Genomic DNA, 23,404 nt, shown 5'->3' with positions numbered 1-23,404 from the left:
AATTACTGGACACTTTACACCTTCTTTGAACAACTGTGGTATCAAAATAACTAAGGGACAGCATATTCAATACTTGAAACAAGGAGACATACAAACTAATGAAATAGAAAATATGTAATTACCTGCAAAAGACTACCAGAATGGCAGAAAGAAAACATACCTCCTTGTGCTTTTCCATGGTAGCATACAGTTTCTGGGAGAGGTCATTAGACACATTGGGCATCCCTGGTTTCTTCTTGTTACCTCGGCTCAGGCTACTCTTATTCTTGCTCGTTTTCTTGTTATTCTTTTTCTTTGCATTTTTGCTGTCTCCCTTTTTTCCCTGGAAAGATGTAAATTTACAATTAGGGATTCATGGAGTAGCTCAGTCTGGAACGATGGCACATGATCTTAACGTGTTAATAAAGTTTTAAAAAAATCTTTATTTAAGCTGTTTACATGTAATGGCAGTGGACTGGCTATTCCAGTGTTCAGGGCTGCTAGATCAGCTGTGGACCGGTCCACAATTTCTGGGTGGCGGACTAGATGGACAACAAAACGGGTTTGTAAAACATAGCTTGAGATTACTCATATATAAACTACGCTATTTTGTTATTTTTTAAAGACTCCTAGACCTTACTTTAGTTTTATTTAGAATTATTATAGATTATTTAGAAGCCTATTTTAATTTAGCAAATTCAGATTCCTACCAAATGGGAAGCCACCTATGTTTTCCTGTGTAAAATGCAGTGCATTACCGCACTAAAGTCCTCCATCTCGTCAACTTCCAAATTGCTTTATGAACACAGTTCACTACTTTGCAAATGAGCCCTGTGCTTAAGTGGAGACACCAAATAAGCACAGGGCTTCTATTTGTATTTAACTATAAATCAAACATCTGATCCCAGCAGTGTAGGCTAGAGGGCTTATTGTAGCATGTAATGGAGCTCAATAAAAATTTATGACAAAGTTTTACTAAACTCCTATCTGAATACATATTTAACAATACTTCGGGGATGGTTGGGTGGTTTATGTGTATATAAGTATATCAAGTGAATAAAAACTCGAAGTTGAGATGATTTGGAAATGCTTTTTGTGATTAAGAGTCTAATGGTTAACAAAATGAATTAACATCAACCCTAGAAAGAACTCTTGCCCTTTGCAACTTACCCCAGCTACCCCATGGAAATTCCTGAAAGCACTGCACATTGTCCAGAATGGCACAACAGATAGGAATCCCTCAAATGCCTGGAGATCTAGTGTAATTTTCCTTTAGTGGGCACATGGGAAGAGGAATTATTTCTCCCTTCAAGTTTAATTCCCCCTCTTTAATCTGCTTCACTCTTTCATGGCTGGTGCATTTACTGAGGCATCTACACATGGCATTTTATGAGCACTTCAGTTTATACAAGTAAATGACCTCACAACTTACATCTGTGCTCTCACTAGATGTGTTGTTTTCCTCTCTCTTACGCTCTTCTTCCTCTTGTTCCAATTCTTTGATACTTTCTTCCAACACATTAGGCCAAAAGTCACCTTCAAAATATGGCAACTCTTTCGCACTCGTCAGTCTGTCTTCCGTTGCCTGCTTAAATATATCCTGTAAGAGAAAAATACAGTATGAGTACACCTATTGCATATTATATTATTTAGTAATATCGTACTACAATGTGTAATATAAAAATGTGAACTAATGTGCAAACTCTTATTTTAATACTAACATTTTCAAATAAGATAGCTTGTGCTCATTGGAGAGAACTACAATATATCACCTGATATATGGGTAAATAGTAGGGAAGACACCTGTGACAAGGTATACCCACTCATGAGTAAAGCTTCAGGAGTAAACCCTGAGAGAAAATTCCTGAGTTGGAGTCCTTAAGGAAGCCCTACGTTGAGTTCAATGCTGACTGGCAATTCCTGTAATGCTACTGGTGCCAAACTGCAATGGTCTCTACAATTCCTTTGGGTTTACCGGGTATGTGGAGAGGGGGAGCTTGCATAATGGGCAACATTCATGGTCAACCCTGACCTATGAAGGCCTACAAAAAATATTGCCATTACTTGGTAATGGTTATAATGGGTGCATGAACAGTATGAACACATTAAAAAAAACTGAAAACAATCTGAGCAGACTAGCCATTTTCAGTTTAGCAGTCCTCTAACAATGGGATTCCACTAATATCAGTGGTAGAGCCTGGGCTGTTTAAAGATATTTTAGTAAGTCAGATGAAAAGGCTAAATACATCCAAATGATAGCCAAGGAAGTCAACTGCAAATAATGAGATTTTCAAATGGATACAGACAAGGTTATAATAGTGATGAATGCAGGAGACAATGACCAAAGTGCGATTAAATACAAGGGTAACCATTTTAATGATTTTTCTTTGTAAATGGTGTAATGTAATGTTTTGACTTTCGTACTAAGAAATAACATTATGCATGATTTGAAAAAGACTTGGCAGGATAGTTATAGACAAGATAAAATCTGCAGATGCTGGAAATCCAAGCAACACACACAAAACAACTGGAGGAACTCAGCAGGCCAGGAAAAAAGTATAGTCAACGTTTCAGGCTGAGACCCTTCGGCAGGATAATGATAGATGCTTTTCGCCTCGCTGGAAAACCTAGGATGCCAAGTTAAAGGTGAATAAATCAGTCATTTAGTTGTGATTAATATATTTTTTCCCACCATTTGAATGCAAGACTGCTGGATATTTTGATTTGAAGTGTATTAATGGATTTGGGAGAAGAATTGATCTGATATAGAAGATCAACCAGGATCTTCTGTCGAACCACAGAACAGATGATGAGATTATTCCTATTTGCATTTCCTCAGTTTCACCTACTTCTCACTTGGTCTAGTCATTTGTGAAACCCTTGGACATTTGAGCCACTTAAATGTGAGGGATGCTAGCAAGACTGGCATTTGTTACACATCCTGAATTGCTCTGAAAAGATGCCACCTTAAGCCACCAGTCCTGATGGTGGTAGTCTATGGGGATGAATGCACTCCCACATCTTTGCTAAGTAGGAAGTTCCAGGAGTTCGACCCAGTGAAGATGAAGGAATGGAAGTGCAGTTTCCTATCCTTTGACTCTGTCCTTCAAAGTATTCCCAAGCATTTGTTTTAAATAGTTATGTTACTTGTGGCTGAGTATTCAGTTTTATCCATGCAATTCCTTTCCTAAGAGCTTTTAACACTCCCCAAGTATGATGCACTTTCTTGAACAAGCTCTGGGTTGGAAAGCCATTTTTTCCTACTTAAAACTCAAATACCAAAGAGCATTTTTCTACTTTAAAGTCTCAATACATATAGAAATAATAGTAGCTGGAAACATGTATCCATCCCAATGAACCATTGGCTTGTGGTATTATTATGGCAACAAATACCATGCACAATACCTTATAATCATGAATAATTCGCTCCGATGCTGCCTTGTCCAACATCTTCTTGTACCACTCCTGCAGTCTTTTGGGCTTGGGGATTTTCTGATCCAGTGGATGGCAGTGAAAAATATAATCATCACCTTCACTTGGAGGACAAGCCCAAATATGCCCTGCTGTGTATCTGGATTGGATTTATAAAACATGAAAAGCGTAAAACCAGTTTAGGACCTCTTGCATCAATTACTTACAGAAACTTCAGAATGGTTAGCTCTCCCACCCACCTGGCAAGAAGGAATGTGTATGCTATGTAGTACAGTTAGAAATAAAGCAATTTGGACACTGGGCACTTCTACCTGGCTAGTCCCTTTATTAGATATGTAACCAGGAACCATATGTTACTCTTTTTAAATTCAATGTTAAATTCAAAGCTAGTGGAAATAGAGAAAGTGCAAGACTAAAGTTTCAAGAAAAGACATCAAATGATAAATAAAAATTATTTTTGGAGCGTTTCAGTTTGATCTTAGCTACACCATGCAAACACTTACCCTAACTTTCTTACATATTCTAAGTATCCAATAAGAATTTCATGATAGACAGCTGTTCTCAGACATCGAGGGCGAAAGAAATGTACACTATCGAGATATGATATGTATACACGTCTGTAAGAAAAATGAAATCATAAGTATCGTCAAAGGAAAAATCATTCAAATTTTCAAAAGCACTAAACTAATTTTAAAGTTACAGTCCCCCACACTAGTGATGTTCACCAGTTGATGTATTGTGAAATGTACTGATATTCAAAGCAAGAAAGTGGACATTAATACAATAAATCCATAATGAGAGGACACTTGGATGTTATAGAAGAAATCAAGTTGTTCAAAAAATGATTTACAGACTTAGAGACTGCCATAAACTATGAGTCAAGTTCAACTGGAATATTCTCAAACTTTCAAGAATTTTAACTATTGAGTGACTAGAAGTGAATGAAACAAACTGCTTTTACAATCAAACTTATCCCCTCCCCCCACACCAATATGAACCATTCTTTTGTTTTGTAAGTTTTTTCCCCCAATAATTTATTCAATTTAAAACACACAACATCTAGATTTGCACTCATCAATCCTACCTTCTCAAGGGCAACATTCATAAGTGGTAATTAGGAAAAATACCCTCACCCTACTGAGAAGCAAATGAGGTGACAAACATCATAGTAGATCATTTTCTGTTGCCTAAAAGGTAATAACTCCATGTGTATATTATTACAAAATAACTAGAATTACCTTTGATTGGGTGGAGGACAGTCAGAACCGTACTCTTGCACATGCATGCCGAAGAAACATACATCAACGCCGTCGATCTCTTCAAAGGCAAACAAAGCTTTCGTTCGATAAGGAAATGACTCTGCCATCTCCCCATTATCAACAAACCTGTAAGTGAACACCAAGTAATTAACATGTTTAAGTTTTGGAACTGCATCTTCAACTTACTGATATACTGTATTGTTACCAAATTTAGCACATGGATGTCATTCAGAATCAGCTTTATGTCCCTGTTAATGTGGGAGCCCCAAGGCACAAAGTGGATATAACTAGATACAACACACAGGGAGCTTTAGTACAGATCTATACAAAACAAGTTGGTCTCTGGAAGCTTTAACCATTAAGCAATTTCCCAGTTTATCAGTTGAGACCTTATTCTTTGTTAAAATAAACTACTGTGTCACGCCAATGGCTTTTGAGACTGCCTGAGGGAAGCCATTAAACTAGACTAGAGGAAAAGAATTTTAACAACGATGAAGATCTTGCTCTAAGAAATAGAATTTGATTGTAAACAAGGTGGGTCAACATAAGCCTGGATTGGATGAGGACTAACCAATCAGGGCTGACTGACAATGGGGGTATAAATACTACCGGACCAGACATGCCCAGGCATCACCCCCAATGAAGACGGTAGTGTTTGTAATCGAAAATGTTGGTTAAAGTTGATGACCGTACCTGGCTGGAAGACTGAGAAGAGTTTATTCAACGTCAATGTTGTAGTTAAGGGGGATATTGCGAAATATTTGATAGGATAAACAAGGTAAAGATATTAAATATTTAGGAGTTTATTATTTTGTGGATGTATCATCACATCAAGATAAAAATATATTCCAAGTTGTGATAAGCAAAGGAGGAAATTTTGGAATCACTGATACTAATATTTTATTCCCTCCTTGACCAGTGTTGACATTCTGGAGGGCCATAATGGTTATCTTATTTTAAAAGTGAAGATGGCATAAGTAAGTAAATACAGTAGTAAGCAAACTACTGAAAACATTTTTGATAAAAGCAATGACTAACTGAAGATCTGCCTGACAAATGTTTTCAAGAGGTAACTGTGATGGTTATTGATACCAGTGTATTTAACTCAATATTCATTCATTTCCTTACTCAGTTATTTTTTGTAAAATTTACAAACTTATTTGAGATATCACCAACATTTAAATCTAAATGATTAATACAAACTATGAACAGCAATGAAGCAGATACTGAACCCTGTCAAATCCACTGGAAACAGGGTTCCATTTGCATTAGTCATCAACTATTACCCTTTACTTCCTACCATTCAACCAATTTTAAACACTATTTGCTACTCTCCCTTGATTTTCTCTTTTTTTTTCTGACCGGCCAGTCAACTGGGACCTTGCTGAGATCCATGTACAAGCCAGCATTTTATTCCCATTGAGAAGGCAACAAAGAAATTTTTTAAAAAACAGATCACCCAAATACAACCTTCCCTTAATAAAACCACTTCCCTTTAAAACTTTGTAACATCACCAGTGTAACATCCAAAATAACCATGCTAAATTAATTCCAGCATTTAATTTTTCACCTGACAGGAATGTTTCACTAATGCAGCTCAATAAGGACAATTAGAGAAGGCCGATAAATGCCTTGCCAGTGCCATCCAGATCCTGAAAATGGCTATTTAAAAATAAAGACAGCTCATTTAGAACACTTGCCTCCATCCAATTTCTTACCCAGTGCAGCATACCAAAAGGCACCAGTTCTCAAAAAATACAGATTACCACTTCGTTAAACTGAAAGTCTATCACCATTTTTAGATTACGTCACACAGAACAGCTTCTTCTGCTTTACTCAAAAATTTCTTCTCACTTTTGATAAAGCTGTTACCAAGTCCCAATTGCAGTGTTTCTACAAATGCATCATGCTACCTCTGTCATGTTGCTGATGTGTTTGTTTTTTTTTAGAGATATCATACATATACAAGCAGTTGTCATAGTATCTGTATTTCAAATGAAGCTCCCTCCCCCATCCATTTTAGAGATAAAAGCTTTAGTGCAGCTGAGACCCTCTCTCACCTTGTCTTCATTCCTGGCTTGACTTCCACAGTTTTATCTGAACTGTGTACCACCCGAACAGTGCATTCGCCAGCCTCCGGATGATTCTGCCTGCGGAGGAAGTCGTTAATACGAGTTTCTAGGTAAGCACCCAGCTTAGTGGTTGGTAACCCTAAGGGGAAAACAAAAAGTTTTTGATGTAATGTTAAGCATTCTTCATTACTTCTAATATTATACTTCAGTAAAAACAAATTAAAGGCATCAGATGCACACTAACCTACACTGTAGCCATACCATAGCCAATGTAAATCACTGTCACAATTCCTTTTCAATGCTTAAAGTCTGAAGTAATTTTATTATCAAAGTACATTTATGTCATTCTATACTACCCTAAAATTAATTTTGTGGCTTTTACAGTAAATACAAAAACAATAGAATCGATGAAAAGCTGCACACAAAGATGGACAAACAACTAATGTGAAAACACAAAATGTGAACAAATCCAAGATAATAATAAACAGAGAACTAAGACATAGAGTTCTTGAAAATGAGTCAAGAGGTCGTGGAATCAATTCAATGTTGGCAGTGAGTGAAGTTATCCCCTCTGGTTAAAGAGCCTGACGGTTGAGTAATAACTGTTCCTGAACCTGGTGAACACAGTGAATGCTATTTTATTTATTCTCAATTGTCTTGCCCAACATGCATCACAAATAGAATCCACTTTCTAGAAAAATCATTTCCAGAAGTTATTAAGAAATGTGCATCACTGTGAGCCGCTATGACATACTAATTATAAAGGAAAACTTATTCTGAGGAGGCTAAGCTGAATTGCCTATTTCTGTAGGTGGTGAATATGGGTTATTGATGTTCAGCTGTTAAGATGTGCAATTTGCTATCACCTCCAGGCAGTGACAGGAGTAACAGAGATGGGGTCACCAACATCTCCAACGATAGGGACAAAACGCAAAAGTTATCAGGTAGGAACCTTGGTAAGCATCTTGTAATGGATACAGGCATTGCCAGCAAGCATGGCATTATTACCTCATCTCTAATCAAACACAACGTGATGGCGAGTTGTCTTCTTGAACTGCTGAAAATACTTCCACCAAGTAGTTTGGTAAACATTTCCAGGATTTACACACTAAAATGACGACAATTTGGCCATATATTTCCTTATCAAGAATGAAAGTGATTTAGGAGATGCAGGTGCTGTTGCTCCCAACAACTGAATGTTATTAGACTCTCATTGGCTGACACAGTTGTGACATGGATGTTAGCCATCTCTTTTTACCCATGAACTGCTTCATTTGAAGAGGATCGTGAATAGAATTAACAGTGCACATTCACCAGAACTTCTGACTTCATAATGGAAGTAGGTTATCAATAAAGCGGCTGATGACAATCTTGATGTGTGGTAATTCACCTCCAACAACACATTTTTCTTTGTGCAATATATGACTTCATCCACTGGAGTGATTTCCCTTGTTGTTTACAGGCCCCAGTTCTATTGGGTTCCTTGATGCGTCCCCAGGCCAAAGGCTGCCTTGATGTCAAAGGGAGTGACTTTCTATCTTTGGGAGGCTCAGATATGAATAAAGGGCAACATGCCTTTGAAGGATAGTTGCTTTTTCAAAATGAGACATTGTTTTGCTAGCCCATCCAACAGCTTTTAAAACTGCATTGACTTCACAATCACTTTTCACCAAAAAAAAAGTCTACTTACTTTTTGCACAGAATTTATTTTCTTTTCTTGTTTTCCCAGTTTTCTTTAAACAGGGATCACAAACAAAACTGCAAGAAGCAAGAGGAGACTGGTTAGACAGATTTGGAAATTAACAGTATAGTTAAACATATACAGATCTAGGGGGGGGGTTGGGGGGAGGGGGGCTGGGTGACACTTTTTTTCATGCATGTTTGTTCTGTGACTATTTGAAAACAATAAAAAAAGTTTAAAAAAAAACAAACAAAAAAAAACATATACAGATCTCTTGATTTAACTGTTCTACGTTTTAGGAATAGCTTCTCCTCCACCACCATCAGATTTCTGAATGTCTATGAACACCACCTCAATACTTTCTTCTTTTTCTCCATTATTTATTTATACTTTATATATTTAACCACATTTCCTAACCACATTGCAGAAATGCTTTAAAATATTTATCTTTGAAAAGATGGGCAAAATTGAGTATTTTCCTTTTTACTTTTTGGTGCTTGCAGTAATAGGCAAGAGTGGGGTGAAAAAGCAAGACACTAGGAATGGTTGTTAGCCTATATTGAACTCACTGTCACCATATTTCCAAAAGCAACAAAGTAAGGAGGATCCATGAAAAAGGTCAGGTGTAGACTGGCCCTCTAGATTGAGTCAAAGTCTTTGGGTCCAAATCTCATGTGAGTTCCAAGCACAGAAACATGATGCCCAGGTGCAGCACAGTGACACTGCTTAAGATTGTGCATTTAGATTTTAAACTATGGCTCACATGAATGTAAAACAGCATACAATAATACAGGGCAGGCATCTACAGCTCTTGAATTGACACTTACTTTCAACCAATTTCACAGCAAGACAATGACCCCAAGCATAAAGCCAAAGCTACACAGGAATGGCTTAAAAACAACAAATTTAATGTCCTGGAGTGGCCAAGTCAGAGTCCAGACCTCAATCTAATTGAGAATTTGTGGCTGAATTTGAAATCGGGTGTTCACTCATGATCCCCATGCAGTCTGATAGAGCTTGAGCAGTTTTGTAAAGAATGGGGAGAAACTACAGTCCAGATGTGCAAAGCTGATAGAGACCTATCCACAGACTCAAGGCTGTAATTGCTGCCAAAGATGCATCAACTAAGTACTGACACGAAGGGGGTGAACACTTATGCAATCTACTACTGTGTTTTATATTTGTAATTAATTTAAATCACTTTGTAGATCTGTTTATACTTTGACACGAAAGATTACTTCTCTGTTGATGTCAAAAAATGCCAAAGTAAATCTACCGTGATTCAACGTTGTAAAACAATATAACATAAAAACTTCCAAGGAGGTGAACACTTTTTATAGGCACTGTAAGTCACCCAATAATATTCTCCAAAACAGCAAAAGAGCAGTCTCCAAACTTAGAGAAAATGCAAAATGTAAAAAGCATTAATTCACATGCAGGAAATCTTTCTGGAAAAAAAAGCACCTTTAAGTAGTACAAATAGCCTACGTGCATGTTCCTACTTATATATCATACAACTTACCCTGAGGGCCAAATAAGCTCATGGTGAAGGACGCAGATCTGATGCATTTTCCGACCACATTCAATACATTCAACAAAACTGGAGAAACATGATACAGATGTCAAGAGTTTATAAAGTAGCAATGTGCTTGTTAATTATTTTGCAGCCAGAGAAAAGTAGGGTGGTGGGAGGGTAGTTAGGTGTTAATGAAATATATGGTTTCCTTAGAGGGGGAAAAAAGGGATCAAGCTTTTTTTTGCTGATCAGCAAAACCAACTAATAAATTAGACATCTATTCATTTGACAAATGGTTTAAAATGAGTAACAGGATTATTTAAAAGTTCTCAAAAGACTACATGTTTTAAAAAATTATTACCATAAACCCATTTGTCATGGATTCTCTAACAGGAAATAGTCACGAGAGAAAAATAAGTCACGTACATAAAAATCTTATCAGAATTCAATCTCAGATCATATAATTGTGGATCTGTGATAAGCAACTAAGTTGTCTAAAAGTTGTCTACCTTAGTTCTACAAAATTTCCAACCTCAGTTGATTAACAGGTGAATTAAAAGAAACTTGAAAACAAATCACAACTATAAGAAAGTTGACTACAAGGATTAGAAGTTCAGGATGTCAACAGCAACCCAATAAAACAAGGTCTTAATAGAACATTTACATTTCAGGGTCCAGTGTATCATTCTTCTTCTTTGAGAATTGTTCCTTTGAAATAGTCCTAAAAGAAATAAAAATGTGAAGATATAGTAGGATGCAAGAGATGGCACACAGTCATGAAGATGTTTAGCTTGATCATATCAAAGCATAACAAATGGATTAGCTCCTAAAACAATCTATAAAAGCATGCACTGCAGAATGAGCTGCTACGTCACAGTTGCAAATCAATGCAAATGGAACAGACCCTTCTTCTGCCAGATTATGACTACCTAAGGACTTCACCTTGCTTGAAGATGCTGAAACATTTTTTTTACAATGCTTTCTAGAACAAATATAATAAAAGATCCTAATTCAATTTTTGATGTACAAAATTGCTTTTCCCATGTATATGCTAATTTTACTGCAATTTCATTTATTGATTTTCATTCAATCATCAACTCATATCTTTGGCTATATGGAACTGTTGAGAACAAAATTTATTTTACCTGCAATAAATGCAGAAGCAAAATGGATTTTGTTAGTAAAATGAAAACAGTATCTTCTAAATGTCTGCATTTGAAGATATACTTACGTTTGAGGCTGTGAAGGATCATCACCCAGGGAGACAGTTTCTCCCTGGATCTCATTGAAGCATTTCTCACAGAAGTGATACCTGTTTAAAATAAGTATCTGGGTGATGTTTTACATTTATAACCTTATGAACCTAAGTTAAAAATCAGCTTAAGCAACAAGAAATAATAGTTTTCTTAAAGTTACATTTTCTTATCTACAAAACTTCCGTGGGGAGAGTTTATGAAATGACATGTTTAGAAAACAGAGTTTAGTGCTGTTTTTAGTTTAAAATAAATGAATGACAAAATGGGACCTGGCATATTTGTATTACAAACTGGCTACAATTATAAGCTTGATTATCTTGCTATGGTTTTACAACAGGAAACATTAAACTGGGGAGTGTACAGAAAAGATTCCAACAATGTTGCCAGATTGGAGAGCTTGGAGCGCTGGTTGGTCACAGTCTTTCTCCCCTAAAGTGGAAAGGATGGGTTGGGGTGGAGGGCTAAAACTAGAGAGCGTAGGTTTAGAGGGAAGAAGGTAAGTAAGATTTAAAGGGAAGGGGACCTAAGGAAGAATTTTTTTCCACACAAACTGGGTATATGGAATGAACTATAGGAGGAAGTGATAGAGTATAATTGCAATGCACAAGATACATTTGGCTTGGAAAGATTTAAAGGTCTACGGGCGAATCACAGATATATGGACTAGCTCAGGGTGGCACCTTGGTTAGTATGGACATTTTAAAAGAATTAACAGTTGGGCTGAGGGCCTGCTTCCATGCTGTGTATCTCCATTATGAACTACAATAAATAACTAGATGCATGTGTGGACAAGTATCATTTTTACCTATATACTTTTTAAAGTTTCAGAACTACAATGCTTAGGGTCCAGATAAACAATTACACAGGATTTAACATACCAAGGCATTCTTATATTGCAGGAATCTCTCAGTTCCACTCTTGTGTGAGAGTCCAGATTATGTACTGACAACCTAGAGAGTGACTTGGATGTTTCAAGATATGTTACAACTGACATTTCAGTCGAAGATGTTTTTCTTCAGCTGGTTGGAATAGCTGAATAATTCTAGCATCAAATATGCACAATATGTATACACAATACATAATTAAAGTAAAACTTCTGCACAGTAAACAGTCACAAGGTAGGGTAAATATTTTAACATGCATCAAATTACTCATCCGGAGACCATTTAAAACTGGTTTCAGATGGTATGCATAGAGATTTCATTTTTAAGTACTGTAATTCTCAACAGCTTTAATTTTCAGTCATTTGTCCAATTGCATTTAATCAAAAACATCAAAAGCATTTTGAAGGCAAATGAGATACTTATGAAATAGTGTACAAAAAGAATGCACTGAAACAAAGAGAAAATAGTCAAAGCACCTAGCAAGTTAGAAAGCATTTATAGAAAAAATAAAGTTAAATTTTAGATCTGACCATTTATCAGTTCCAAAGGGCCTCAGAATTGAATCATTAACTTTTTTGCTTTCCATAGGATACAATTTGGATTATATGTTCATAACCAGATTGGATGATGTTCTTATAAAGACCAAAAAACAAGGTCTTGTAAAAATATAAGTGATTTATTTAAAATATGGAAGCCACTGTCATACCTGTTTTGATAACTGTAATAGGTAGCATCCCGAGGGATTGTACATAACTGTTTCCCATAGCAACAGAGGGTTTGTGGAGAAAATTCCAGCTGCAAAGAATAAAAGAAAAATGATTATAGCTTATGTAACTCTTCAAAACAGCAGAAAGGTTGCTGCTTTTTGTTCAAATGCCACAGAATCTTACAAATCTATAATTTGCTTTTGGGTGCAGTGTTCATATAAGGTCAGTAAGGTGCCTGCTGTTCAGCTTCATAGCTTTGTGTTAATATTTCCAGGTAACAATTTATTCCTTACTTAATTAACATATCTAAGCATTTTATTTTTTTACTTGATCCAATGGAGAAAATCTATTTTTTTTTAAACTACTGATGGTAGCAAGTATTTTGCTAAGTGGTCACTTATGAACAGAAATCAGAGACTGCAAACTACATATGCTACTTTTGTATCCTTTGAAGAAAACTGAGCTCTATGTACAGAAATATTATCTGTATATCTGACCAATTAGAAACCTCTTCGTTCTAACTTTCCCATCACAAACTAGGGTACAAGCAATAAACAGCATGCCAAGTTCAGTAAACTCAGAGAACCGAAAAAAAGTTTGCTCAGATTAGAACAAATCCCTCATCTGTAAGTGCTTATTACCAAAAGATGGATATCTATGTCAGGGTTTGAGAACAACTTTGGATAAGCTCAATGCGAGTAACAATAACTACAGTGAGTGGTTAGACTGCACAAATGGAATGAATTTGAAAATTTTTGAATTTGGCAATATGGAAACTTAAGACACAAGAGGGATTGGAATGAAAAGGCAGCAAGAATTCCTGTTGCAGATGATTTGCCTTCATACATATAGAAACATTTAAAAAGAGAGAAGTATGATGTATGATAGAAAAAGCATGGTCACACCCATTTTAAGATTGATCACAAAGTTAATGTAATAAGAAGTCTGTCTTTTCGTGAAAGCAGATTCGATCATTGGGACGGGGAGGAGTGAAAATGGGAGTGTGCAGGGGATGTAGATAAACTCTCTCTCCAATTATTAACTGATATTCATAACTCAATATTAGAGATATCTATTTTAGTAATCATAATACTTTGTCATTGGGGAAATTATACCATTGAAAGCAGATGAAAAAATGTACTGGAAGTTTGATTCCAGTATTACATTCCGCTTGAGTAGCCTCCAACCTGATGGCATGAAAATCAATTTCTCAAACTTCCAGTAAGGCCTCCAACCCCACTTCATTTCCCATCTCCTTGTCCCTCTCTCATGTTATCTCCTTGCCCACCCATTGCCTCCCTCTGGTGCTCCTCACCCCCTTCTTATTTCTTCCATGGCCCTCTGTCTCTTTCACCAATCAACTTCTTAGCTCTTTGCTTCATCCCTCCCACTTCAAGTTTCACCTATTGCTTGGCATTTCTCTCTCCCCTTCCCCCATCTTTCAAATCTACTCCTCAGCTTTTTTTCTCCAGTCCTGCTGAAGGGCTTCTGCCTGAAACGCCAATAATAGGGGATATATTCTTCAAATTAACCAGTCGTTGAGGAGAAAAAATATCAAGAAGCATTCCTTCCACATCAAAGTGACTACTTAGAAGATTCTCATCTGGTGAAAGTTTCAGGATGCAGTTCAAACTTCTAGACTAGTGATTAAAGGATGCACAGTTAAGATGAGGAAACAGGATGACAGCAACAAATAATGGTGGTATAATTTATTGGTAGAACAGGTTCTAGTAGTGATGTTCTCCTGCTACTTTAACGTTTCTTGTATCAATTTATACTGCTGAGTGGTAGGCTAGTCCAGTCTCACTATTGTCACCAATATATCCAGAAAGGTAACTGTTAGTGGGCAGCTTCAAAAGATTAAAAATTAAAAGGACAAAACTGATAAAAAGAAATTCCCTACCATACTCACTATCTTTAAACCTCAAGAGTTCAGTAACAGCCAGCCAGTTTGAACAAAACTTAAAATAAGGTCTTGTTTGCAATTTCAAGCAGAAGAATTACTCGTGGGAAGTAACCTTGACATATTGTTGAATGTTTATTCCTCAATCAACTCTCTCTATAGGCAATTTGATTATTATCATGCTCCATTTGCAGAACCACGCTGTGTCAAAAATTAATCTCCTGTTAATGACAATAGTGGCTGTACTTCAGAAACACTGCATTAGCTATTTTGGGAAACCCAGGTTGCGAAAGATACAAAATACGATCTGTAACTAAGTTGGGGAGGCTACCTCTGTGTACAGTTGTGTTCCTCCTAAGGAAATACAAAATAGATTCACTAGACTTAATTCTTTGGGGGGGGGGGGGGGGGAGGCGGGGAACATTCCTATTGCAAGTAGATAAAGCTGAATCAGCATTCTCTGCAGTTTAGAAGAACGAGTGTCATTTCACTGAAACACACACACACCCCCACCCAAGGACCAATGGGGGCATGACAGGATGGCTGTTGGATGCATCCACTGCTGGGAGAACCTAATGAGGACACCATTACAACATTATACTGGGGGGTGGGGGAGGTTCATACAAAACTTTAAAAATGAGAGGCATTGAATCTTCAAAAATCTCTATCCTGGAGGACCTTGGAAGCTACGTTACTGGAGATTTTACAAGAGGTCGATATATTTTTGAAAGATTCGGCAATTCAGGACTTTGAGAACAGGCGTAGGAGTTGAGACATGGAGCAGTTGAATTGCGATCATCATGAATGGTGTGGCAAGGACCTACTCTGTTCTTATATTCAACAGGGAACACTCACAAAAACACCCAACAAATGCCAGAAATATGCAGCAGGTTAAGGGAGTTCACTCTTGAGCAACCTTATGTGTAAGGTCAATGCTGTTCAAAGAGGAAAAGTTAGCAACAATTATTAAGTTACAGAGAAGGTGCTCGGGTGGAAAGGACAAAGAGAAAGTCTGTGATGGATGGAGACGCCGAGTTACTGAGAGCACAAGTGAAGATGTCAGATGGAGAGGATGAAAGCTTTTTAAAATCAGAAAGAGTAAGTGGAAGCAGAAAAGGTTGAAAGGGAACAGTAGAGAAAAATTGCTGAAATTGAGAGATGCAAAAGAACAGAATTGCTGGAAATTTGCAATTAATTTCAGAATGTAAAATTAACTTTATCCTCTCTCTGAAGATGCTGCTTGATCAGAATATTTCTTGCATCTCTTTTGCTTTAGTGTTCTAACAATTGCAGTGTTTTGCTTCTCACAGTTAATGTTATTACCCTTTTCTCCATTCTGCCCTCATCAACTTCTGTACTTACAAATTATCTTCAATTAACCAGTCTTCCCATTAGTCTCTCAGCCACCAACACCACCATTTGTATCATTCCTTGTTCTCTTTGCCCTCCCGTTCTCTATAAATTAATTTTGATTTCCCGGTTTTTCCTAATTCTGATGAAAAGTTATGAACCTGAAACATAAATTCTCTCTCCACTGATTCTGCTTGACCAGCTGAATCCTTATTGCATGGGGGGTTTTATTTTTCGTGGATTCTATTGTCTTTCTTTGTTTTGCTGCTGCCTGCTAGAAGATGAATCCCAAGGCTGTATATGGTATACATACTTTGATAATAGATGTATTTTGAACTTTGAATTTTCATTTTTAATAAATTTCATGATTGTTAGCATTTTCAGGTTTTGCTGTTTTTGAATCAAACTGAAGACCACCCAAGGCAGCAAGTTTCTGAAATCTGTGGGGAAATGCATTTACCAATAAATAATCAGATGACTAGAGACCATTTCTTTGCTTAATTTGTGAACATCTTGTTTTCAAAGACAGTCATATGGGTCCTCATGATGATTAGGCAAGTACAGCTAAGCTAATAGTAAAAGTTTGATCTCTAGGAATGTACTAAGCTAACTGATCTCACTTAGAGAAGTGAGAGATGTTAAAACTGGTATCGGTGTTCTCCATTAACAAAAGCAAAAAAGATTCATGGAAGCTCTCCTAATCTGCCAGAAGTACAATGGTTTAAATATCAGATAAGAACAATGATTTCATAAATGGCCACTTGAATATCAGTCTATCCTTTCTCCCCATTACTAACACCATCACAAGCAGCTGAATGACAAGCAGTTGATATTGTCAAGTTCAAAAAAAAAATTACTTGTGGAAGGAATGACTGAATGACATTGAAAGAACCTCTCAGAATGAATCAGGAAAAATGGAATATTAAACTATTTTGAAAGTTAATTGCCAGCGACTTACCTTTCTACCACAGCAGTATCCAAGATTTTGCATGACAGGGTCGATCTCCAGCTCAAAGACCTCTGCCAGTTTTGTACAGTATTTATACACACGTGATGTCTTGCGATTATATAGCCAGGCATTGTTGAACATCAACCAAATGTCATCCACATACTGCCATGGTTCTTGGTACTGGCCAGTGTCCAGCTTGCGCTTGATTGTAGACAAGTCCATTGGTGTCTTCACTATGTCAAAGTAGTCCTTCAAGCAAAACAAAAAGTTTACTATAAATAGGTCTCTGAACTGGTTTAGCTATACACTAACATTCCCTAAAACTTTTCTTACATCTTACACAATAAGCATTCTTCAGTGCAAAAGTACAAAAAAAATTTCAGTAAATATGCAAATACTTGAAATAGGACAGAAATCAAATGGACACATCATCCCGGTTGCATACCATCATTTATTAAGACTAACTAGACAACATAAAGGTTATCCTCATTCAAATGCTTATTGATATGCATTTAATTTCAATCTTTAATTCCTTTTGTCTGGTTTGAAGTTTACACTTTATCTTCACGGTCCCCAAATCAGTGTAATCGCAAAGACGGTGCTAAGCACCACGTCAATTTATCACGAAGGTACCAAGACAGCAAAAAGTTGGTCTGAAATGTGAGCTAAAGCCAGGGTCCAATGCAAGGACTGGATGTTCAGCTAGAGAACCAGAGAGCAGGCTGTATTTTTTCCCAGCACACTTGTATGCTTAATCTTCTTACTTGATCCTTGTAATCTCCAAAAATCTTATCGGTTTCAGTTTTGTACACACTCAACTCAGTAGTTAATATCGCCACAGGTGACTTTGAAGTATCTCAACCCCATGTAATGAAACCTCTTCTCTCAGTTCTAAATGGCTAAAGGTAATCTACCTGTGGACCCAACTTCTAAACTTCCCTGTTGGGGGAATCAAATTTTTAACTCTCCATTCTGCCATTCCCTCAAAACCTTTCATGCTTCAGAAGATTGTCCTTCCAGATAGTGGCTGTAGATTCATACTATTCAATTTCCCCTCACAGAAGAACAATCTCATTCCATTCTAGTGAATTAATTAAATGAATTCACTCTGAACCAACACTAAATAAGACTTCATTACTTCTGCATTCCAAACCCCATGTATTTAAAGCCAGCTTTGACATATTAAAATTGTTATTTTATTTATACAAATTCAATTCTTACTAAATGATGACTTCTCTTTTTTTTTTAGAAAAAGCTATTTGTCTATTCCTCTAACCTATGCGAATCAAACATTTTAGTGCAATTTAAGTAGCAGATCCAGATACTGTATAGTACAAAAATCATTTCACCACTCTGCCAAGTTTCAAGTTAACCTTGGTGCTCTATTTTCTCTATCCTTTATATTATTACTTCTTTTATATCTATTAATTCTATTTCTTTATGTATTTTACAGTCTTATAATCTGCTTTTATACTTCTTACCTGTATTTTTTTCTACCTTCCTTTCTTGAAAAAATTTTGGTCATCTTTTGCTGGGTTCAAACACATAAACAATATTTTTCTTTCTTTAAGATTTACTTGGCAATGAATGGTCTTTTGAGAGGTTTAATTTTATTTAATAAAAATGAATATTTTTGAGAATTATGAAGCATTTAATTGTTTTCCCTTGCACCAAATGTTTCATACCAATTTCTAACCTGTTTTGGCTCATTCATTTGTATCCTTCTAACAGCATTCATTAACTTCAAAAGTTCAGTTTCCAAGTTTGGTATGTTGCTCTCAAATTTAAAAAAAATTTTTTTTGGTAAGAACTCTGAAATCAGCAAATGAATGACCTCTTCTCTGAATAGTTCCATAATATTCATTCTGGGAAACTCTTCCCTTAAAGTGTGCAATACAAACAGAATTTAACTTATCCAGTCACAATAAAATTATAATTTACCTTTCAGATCAATGACTAGTATCACACTTTTTATTCCCAGAAGTAATTTAATCAATTTAATCATTAAAATAGCAATTTGATACAACCAGTTAAAACATATCAATAAACCCAAATAAGTAACAAAGTGACCAACAGATATCCATGAAGTACTTACATTTACCTTTTCTTTTTATTGAAACCATGGGGAAAAAAAAGGCAGAAAAGATTTGCTATATAAAAATATTTTGTACTACAAACTACCTAAAAATAAGTGTAGAGTACATTAAATAGAACATGTACTAGAGGCAGAGTGCATTGTATCTTTTCCCCCAAATGCTTCAGTTGAGCTGGGAAAATTAATTAGCTGTTAACCTTTGTGCAGTCATTGGAAATACAGCAAACACTACGCTTAAAACACCCCCCCCACAACCAACTTACAGGAATACCCAGAAGTTGAGGATCAACAGGTTGACGAAAAGGAAGTGACTCAGGGTCTTGACGGTAAAGTGCTTCCAGTGTCGGCATGAGTGCCTGCCGCAGTTCTTCAGGCTTGAAGACTAAAAGGAGGGGAGAAAAAAGTAAATTAATAGAAACCAAAGCAGAGACTTCGACTTGAAATCATTATCAAAACAAGTAACTGTTTTCATTATTGCTCACACAAGGTGTTAGTAATTCATTAGACCAGTAAAAAAAAAGTAGAAACAGACCATGAAGTCTCTTAAACTAAATAAAGAGCTTGTGCCCAACATAAAAATTGGTGGTGCTATATGAATAGTGACGATGGTCATCCAAGGCTAGAGCAGGATAAATTATCTCCACGATGGAAAGCAGGGTAGAACAATGACAGGTGGAATTTAATTCCGATTTTTGGGAAGTCAAAAAGGATGGGACCTATACACTAAGTGTTAAACCACAATGGTAAATAATAGGATCTTGTGGTCCAAAATCCATGATTATTTTAAAGTGGGAACACAGGTAGATAATGTGGTGAAAAAGGTATATAACATGCTTGCCCTTGTGGTTTGGAGCACAGAATACAAGAGTGGGGATGTTACGTTATGACTTGACATAGGCTCTGCTACATTTTGAAGTATTGTGTGTAGTTCTGATCACCACACCATAGGAAGGATGCAACTGCACAGGAGAGGGTGCAGAGCATATTCACCAGGATGTTATCTGGATCGGAGGATTTTAGTTATTGGGAGATATTGGATAAGCTGGGCTTGTTTACCTTAGGGTGAAGGAGACTAAGGGGTAATCTGATGGAGGTATATAAAATTATGAGAATAGACAGGACAGATAGTCAAAAACCTTCTCTGGGTAGAGGTAAGAACAACAAGGGAGAAGGTTTAAAGTTAAAGGAAGAAGTTTTCAAGAGGATTAGAGGAAGTTTCTTTTACAGTGAGGCTGATATCTGGAACATACTAGATGATTTGGTGGAATCAGGTACAATCAATACATGTAAGAGGCATTTAGATAGGCATGAATATGCAAGGTACAGAAGAATACAGACCTGAAATGGGCAGATGGGATTAGGAAAAATGGATTAAAAGAATTGGGATGAAGTGGCTGTTTCAGCACCGAATTCCCAATATTCACTCTGCCATTCAGTAACATCAAACCCCAAGAGGCTCCCATTTTTTGTAAATCCATGAATATCCTTTGTATTCAATATTCAAATAGATTTTAGCCTTTAAAAAGTGATTGAGATACCTTGTCCTACCATAACAGAAGTTCTCAATTCTCTTCCCTATCATGCCTGTTAATTTTACATACCCCAACATAGGAATGGACACTTCAGCAATCACCCTTTTGAGCACTTTAGCCATTCCAAACTTCAATTTTCAAATTAACAAACAGGTTTTTAAATCAATATTATTACTATTTTTAAAATATATTTTTATTGAAGGAATGACACAATACAGAATGCATAATGGATTACATTTTCCTCCATTTTGCTTTTATATCTTACCCCTAAACAAATCTCCCCTCACCCTCCCTCCCCGAAGATACCATGGCAGCTAATGTATTTACAATAGAACAATTCACAGATACAAGTACGGACATTTCACAGCCATACCCCCACACTACTTCAAGGCCCACACACACCCACAACATGTCAGATGATCCAGAATATACTCATATTACAATTCATCAGCCACCGTGAGGTAAACCATATGCGTGCTAAAAGAGAGGCAACTTCCCAAGTACAATCAGATGCCCTCAACTAGTAGGTAATTCCTTAAGACTCCCAAAATATGACAAGAAAAGTCGCCATTTCGAATAGAACTCTTTCACAGACCCCCTCAATTTGCATTTAATCTTTTCTAATTTCAGATAAAACATTACGTCCTCTAACCAAGCAGCAGCAGATGGGGGAGTGGCAGATTTCCAGACCAGTGAGATTCTCCTATGGGCCAAAAGCGATGTAAATGCAACGATATCCGACTGGTTTGCATTTAAACCCAAAGCATCATCCGCCACACCAAATACAGCAATAAGCGGGCAAGGTCTCAGTGTCACCCCCAAACCCTCACTGATAATTTTAAAAACCAGTGTCCAATAGCCATCAAGCCGAGGGCAAGACCAAAATGCATGCACCAAACCAGCCGGAGAGAAGGAACACCTGTCACAGCCAGCGTCTGCCCCGGGATATATGTCAGCAAGCCTGGCTTTACTTAAATGTACCCTGTGTAAAACTTTAAATTGTATGAGCCCCAGTTTAGCACATGATGACGAGCAATGAACCCTATTCAGTGCTTTTGCCCAATATTCCTCAGCCAGATCCATACTAAGGTCATCCTCCCATCTAGTCTTAGCTTTGTTTAAATCTTGAACTTCCAAAGACATCAGCTGAGAGTATAGAACAGAGATCAGCCCTTTATTATTAAAGCTAAGAGTGAGTTTTTCCCACAACATAGCAGGTGGTAGATCAGGAAAAGAGGGAAATTTTTCCTTGACAAAGTGGTGAATCTGCAGATATTTAAAAAAATTATGCGGAAGGCCATATTTACTGTGCAGGTTATCAAAACTATCAAATATATTACCAGTGTACAAATCCTTAATGCGCAGAAGACCGTTCAAACCCCATTTTCTAAAAACTGAATCGAGTGTGGAGGGAAGAAATAGATGGTTTCTATGAATGGGACCCAAAACTGAAGCTGATGTGAACTTATAGTGGCAGCGAAATTGATAAAAAATTTTGAGGGTGGAGAGCATGACTGGGTTAGATGTGAATTGAGAGGATTTCACTGGCAAGGAAGAATACACTAAAGCTGGGAGAGACGAGGAGTGGCAAGACCGTGTCTCAAGCAAGCATCAGTATATATCTGGCCGGTGAAGCCAAAATAATACCTTTTGAATGTTCGATGCCCAGTAATAATGAATAAAGCTAGGAAGGCCCATTCCACCTATGTCACAACCTCTTTGGAGAATGTGCTTAATAACCCTTGGGACCTTATTTTCCCAAATAAAGGAGGTTATAGCTTGGTCGACTGATTTGAAAAATAACTTGGGTAAGAAAACTGGCAGGCACTGGAACAAGTAAAGAAATCTGGGAAGTACAGTCATCTTCACTGATTGAATTCTCCCAGCTACAGTAAGGGGTAAACTGCACCATCTCTCAAAATCAGTCTTCATTTGGCTAACCTGAGGCTTATAGCTAGATTCAAACAGAGATGTAAAAGAGCGAGTAACGTGTATTCCTAGATATACAAAACCATCCTGAGATAAAGGAAAAGATAAAGATTCCTGTCGGATCTGTAGGGCTAAGTTATCAATGGGAAAGCATTTGCTTTTTTGAAGGTTCAGTTTATAGCCAGAGAAGGCTCCAAATTGACCTAATAATGTCACAATAGCAGGACTGCTAACAGGGTCGCTAACATAAAGTAAGGGTTCGTCAGCATATAGAGTTACATGGTGTTCCATGTCCCCTCTCCTAATGCCTCAAAATAATGTAGTTGACTTAAGTGCAATAGAAAGAGGCTCAACTGCAATTGCAAAAAGAAGAGGGGACAATGGGCAGCCTTGGGGAGTGCCACGTGTTAATGGGAAATAGTCAGATTGAAAATAATTCATCTGTACACACGCTAAAGGCGAGTGATATAATAGCTTAACCTAGGCTACAGATATTCTCCAAATCCAAATTTCTCCAAAACATTAAACAAGTATACCCACTCCACTCTATCAAACGCCTTCTCCGCATCCAAGGAGATAACCACCTCCGGACTCGGAGAATCACTGGGTGAATAAACTACATCAGCCAGTCGACGGATATCAAAAAAAGAATGGTGATTTTTAATAAAACCTGTTTGATCATCTAGGATTATCTTGGGAAGGGGATGTTCTAAAACACTTTAGCCAAAATTTTTACATCCACATTCAAAAGTGAGATGGGGCAATATGATCCACATTGAGTCGGGTCCTTGTCCTTTTTCAGGAGAAGTGAAATAGATGCCTGTGAAAGAGTAGGGGGTAAGGAACCATTCTCCAAAGAT

The 23,404-nt window shown here is 37.0% G+C and overlaps 1 protein-coding gene across 1 annotated transcript in view; it reads right to left on the bottom strand.

Moving 5' to 3' along the window:
• Window positions 1-23,404, bottom strand: part of LOC140718960 (histone acetyltransferase p300-like) — a 100,563-nt gene that overhangs the window by 6,179 nt on the left and 70,980 nt on the right. Inside the window, exons 17-29 of the mRNA XM_073033249.1 lie at window positions 19,347-19,465; window positions 16,998-17,237; window positions 12,786-12,874; window positions 11,171-11,251; window positions 10,604-10,660; window positions 9,946-10,023; window positions 8,433-8,500; window positions 6,731-6,881; window positions 4,650-4,796; window positions 3,915-4,028; window positions 3,385-3,550; window positions 1,412-1,579; window positions 161-322 (exon numbers count right to left, since the gene is read on the bottom strand). Coding sequence (XP_072889350.1) covers window positions 161-322; window positions 1,412-1,579; window positions 3,385-3,550; window positions 3,915-4,028; window positions 4,650-4,796; window positions 6,731-6,881; window positions 8,433-8,500; window positions 9,946-10,023; window positions 10,604-10,660; window positions 11,171-11,251; window positions 12,786-12,874; window positions 16,998-17,237; window positions 19,347-19,465 — 1,640 coding nt within the window. The remainder of the gene's footprint in view (window positions 1-160; window positions 323-1,411; window positions 1,580-3,384; window positions 3,551-3,914; window positions 4,029-4,649; window positions 4,797-6,730; window positions 6,882-8,432; window positions 8,501-9,945; window positions 10,024-10,603; window positions 10,661-11,170; window positions 11,252-12,785; window positions 12,875-16,997; window positions 17,238-19,346; window positions 19,466-23,404) is intronic.

The sequence above is a fragment of the Hemitrygon akajei genome, chromosome 31 (genome assembly GCF_048418815.1).
Source record: "Hemitrygon akajei chromosome 31, sHemAka1.3, whole genome shotgun sequence".
Classification (NCBI taxonomy): Eukaryota; Metazoa; Chordata; class Chondrichthyes; order Myliobatiformes; family Dasyatidae; genus Hemitrygon; species Hemitrygon akajei.
The sequence above is the reverse complement of the archived record's forward strand: the minus strand, read 5'-3'. Positions and strand labels throughout refer to the sequence as shown.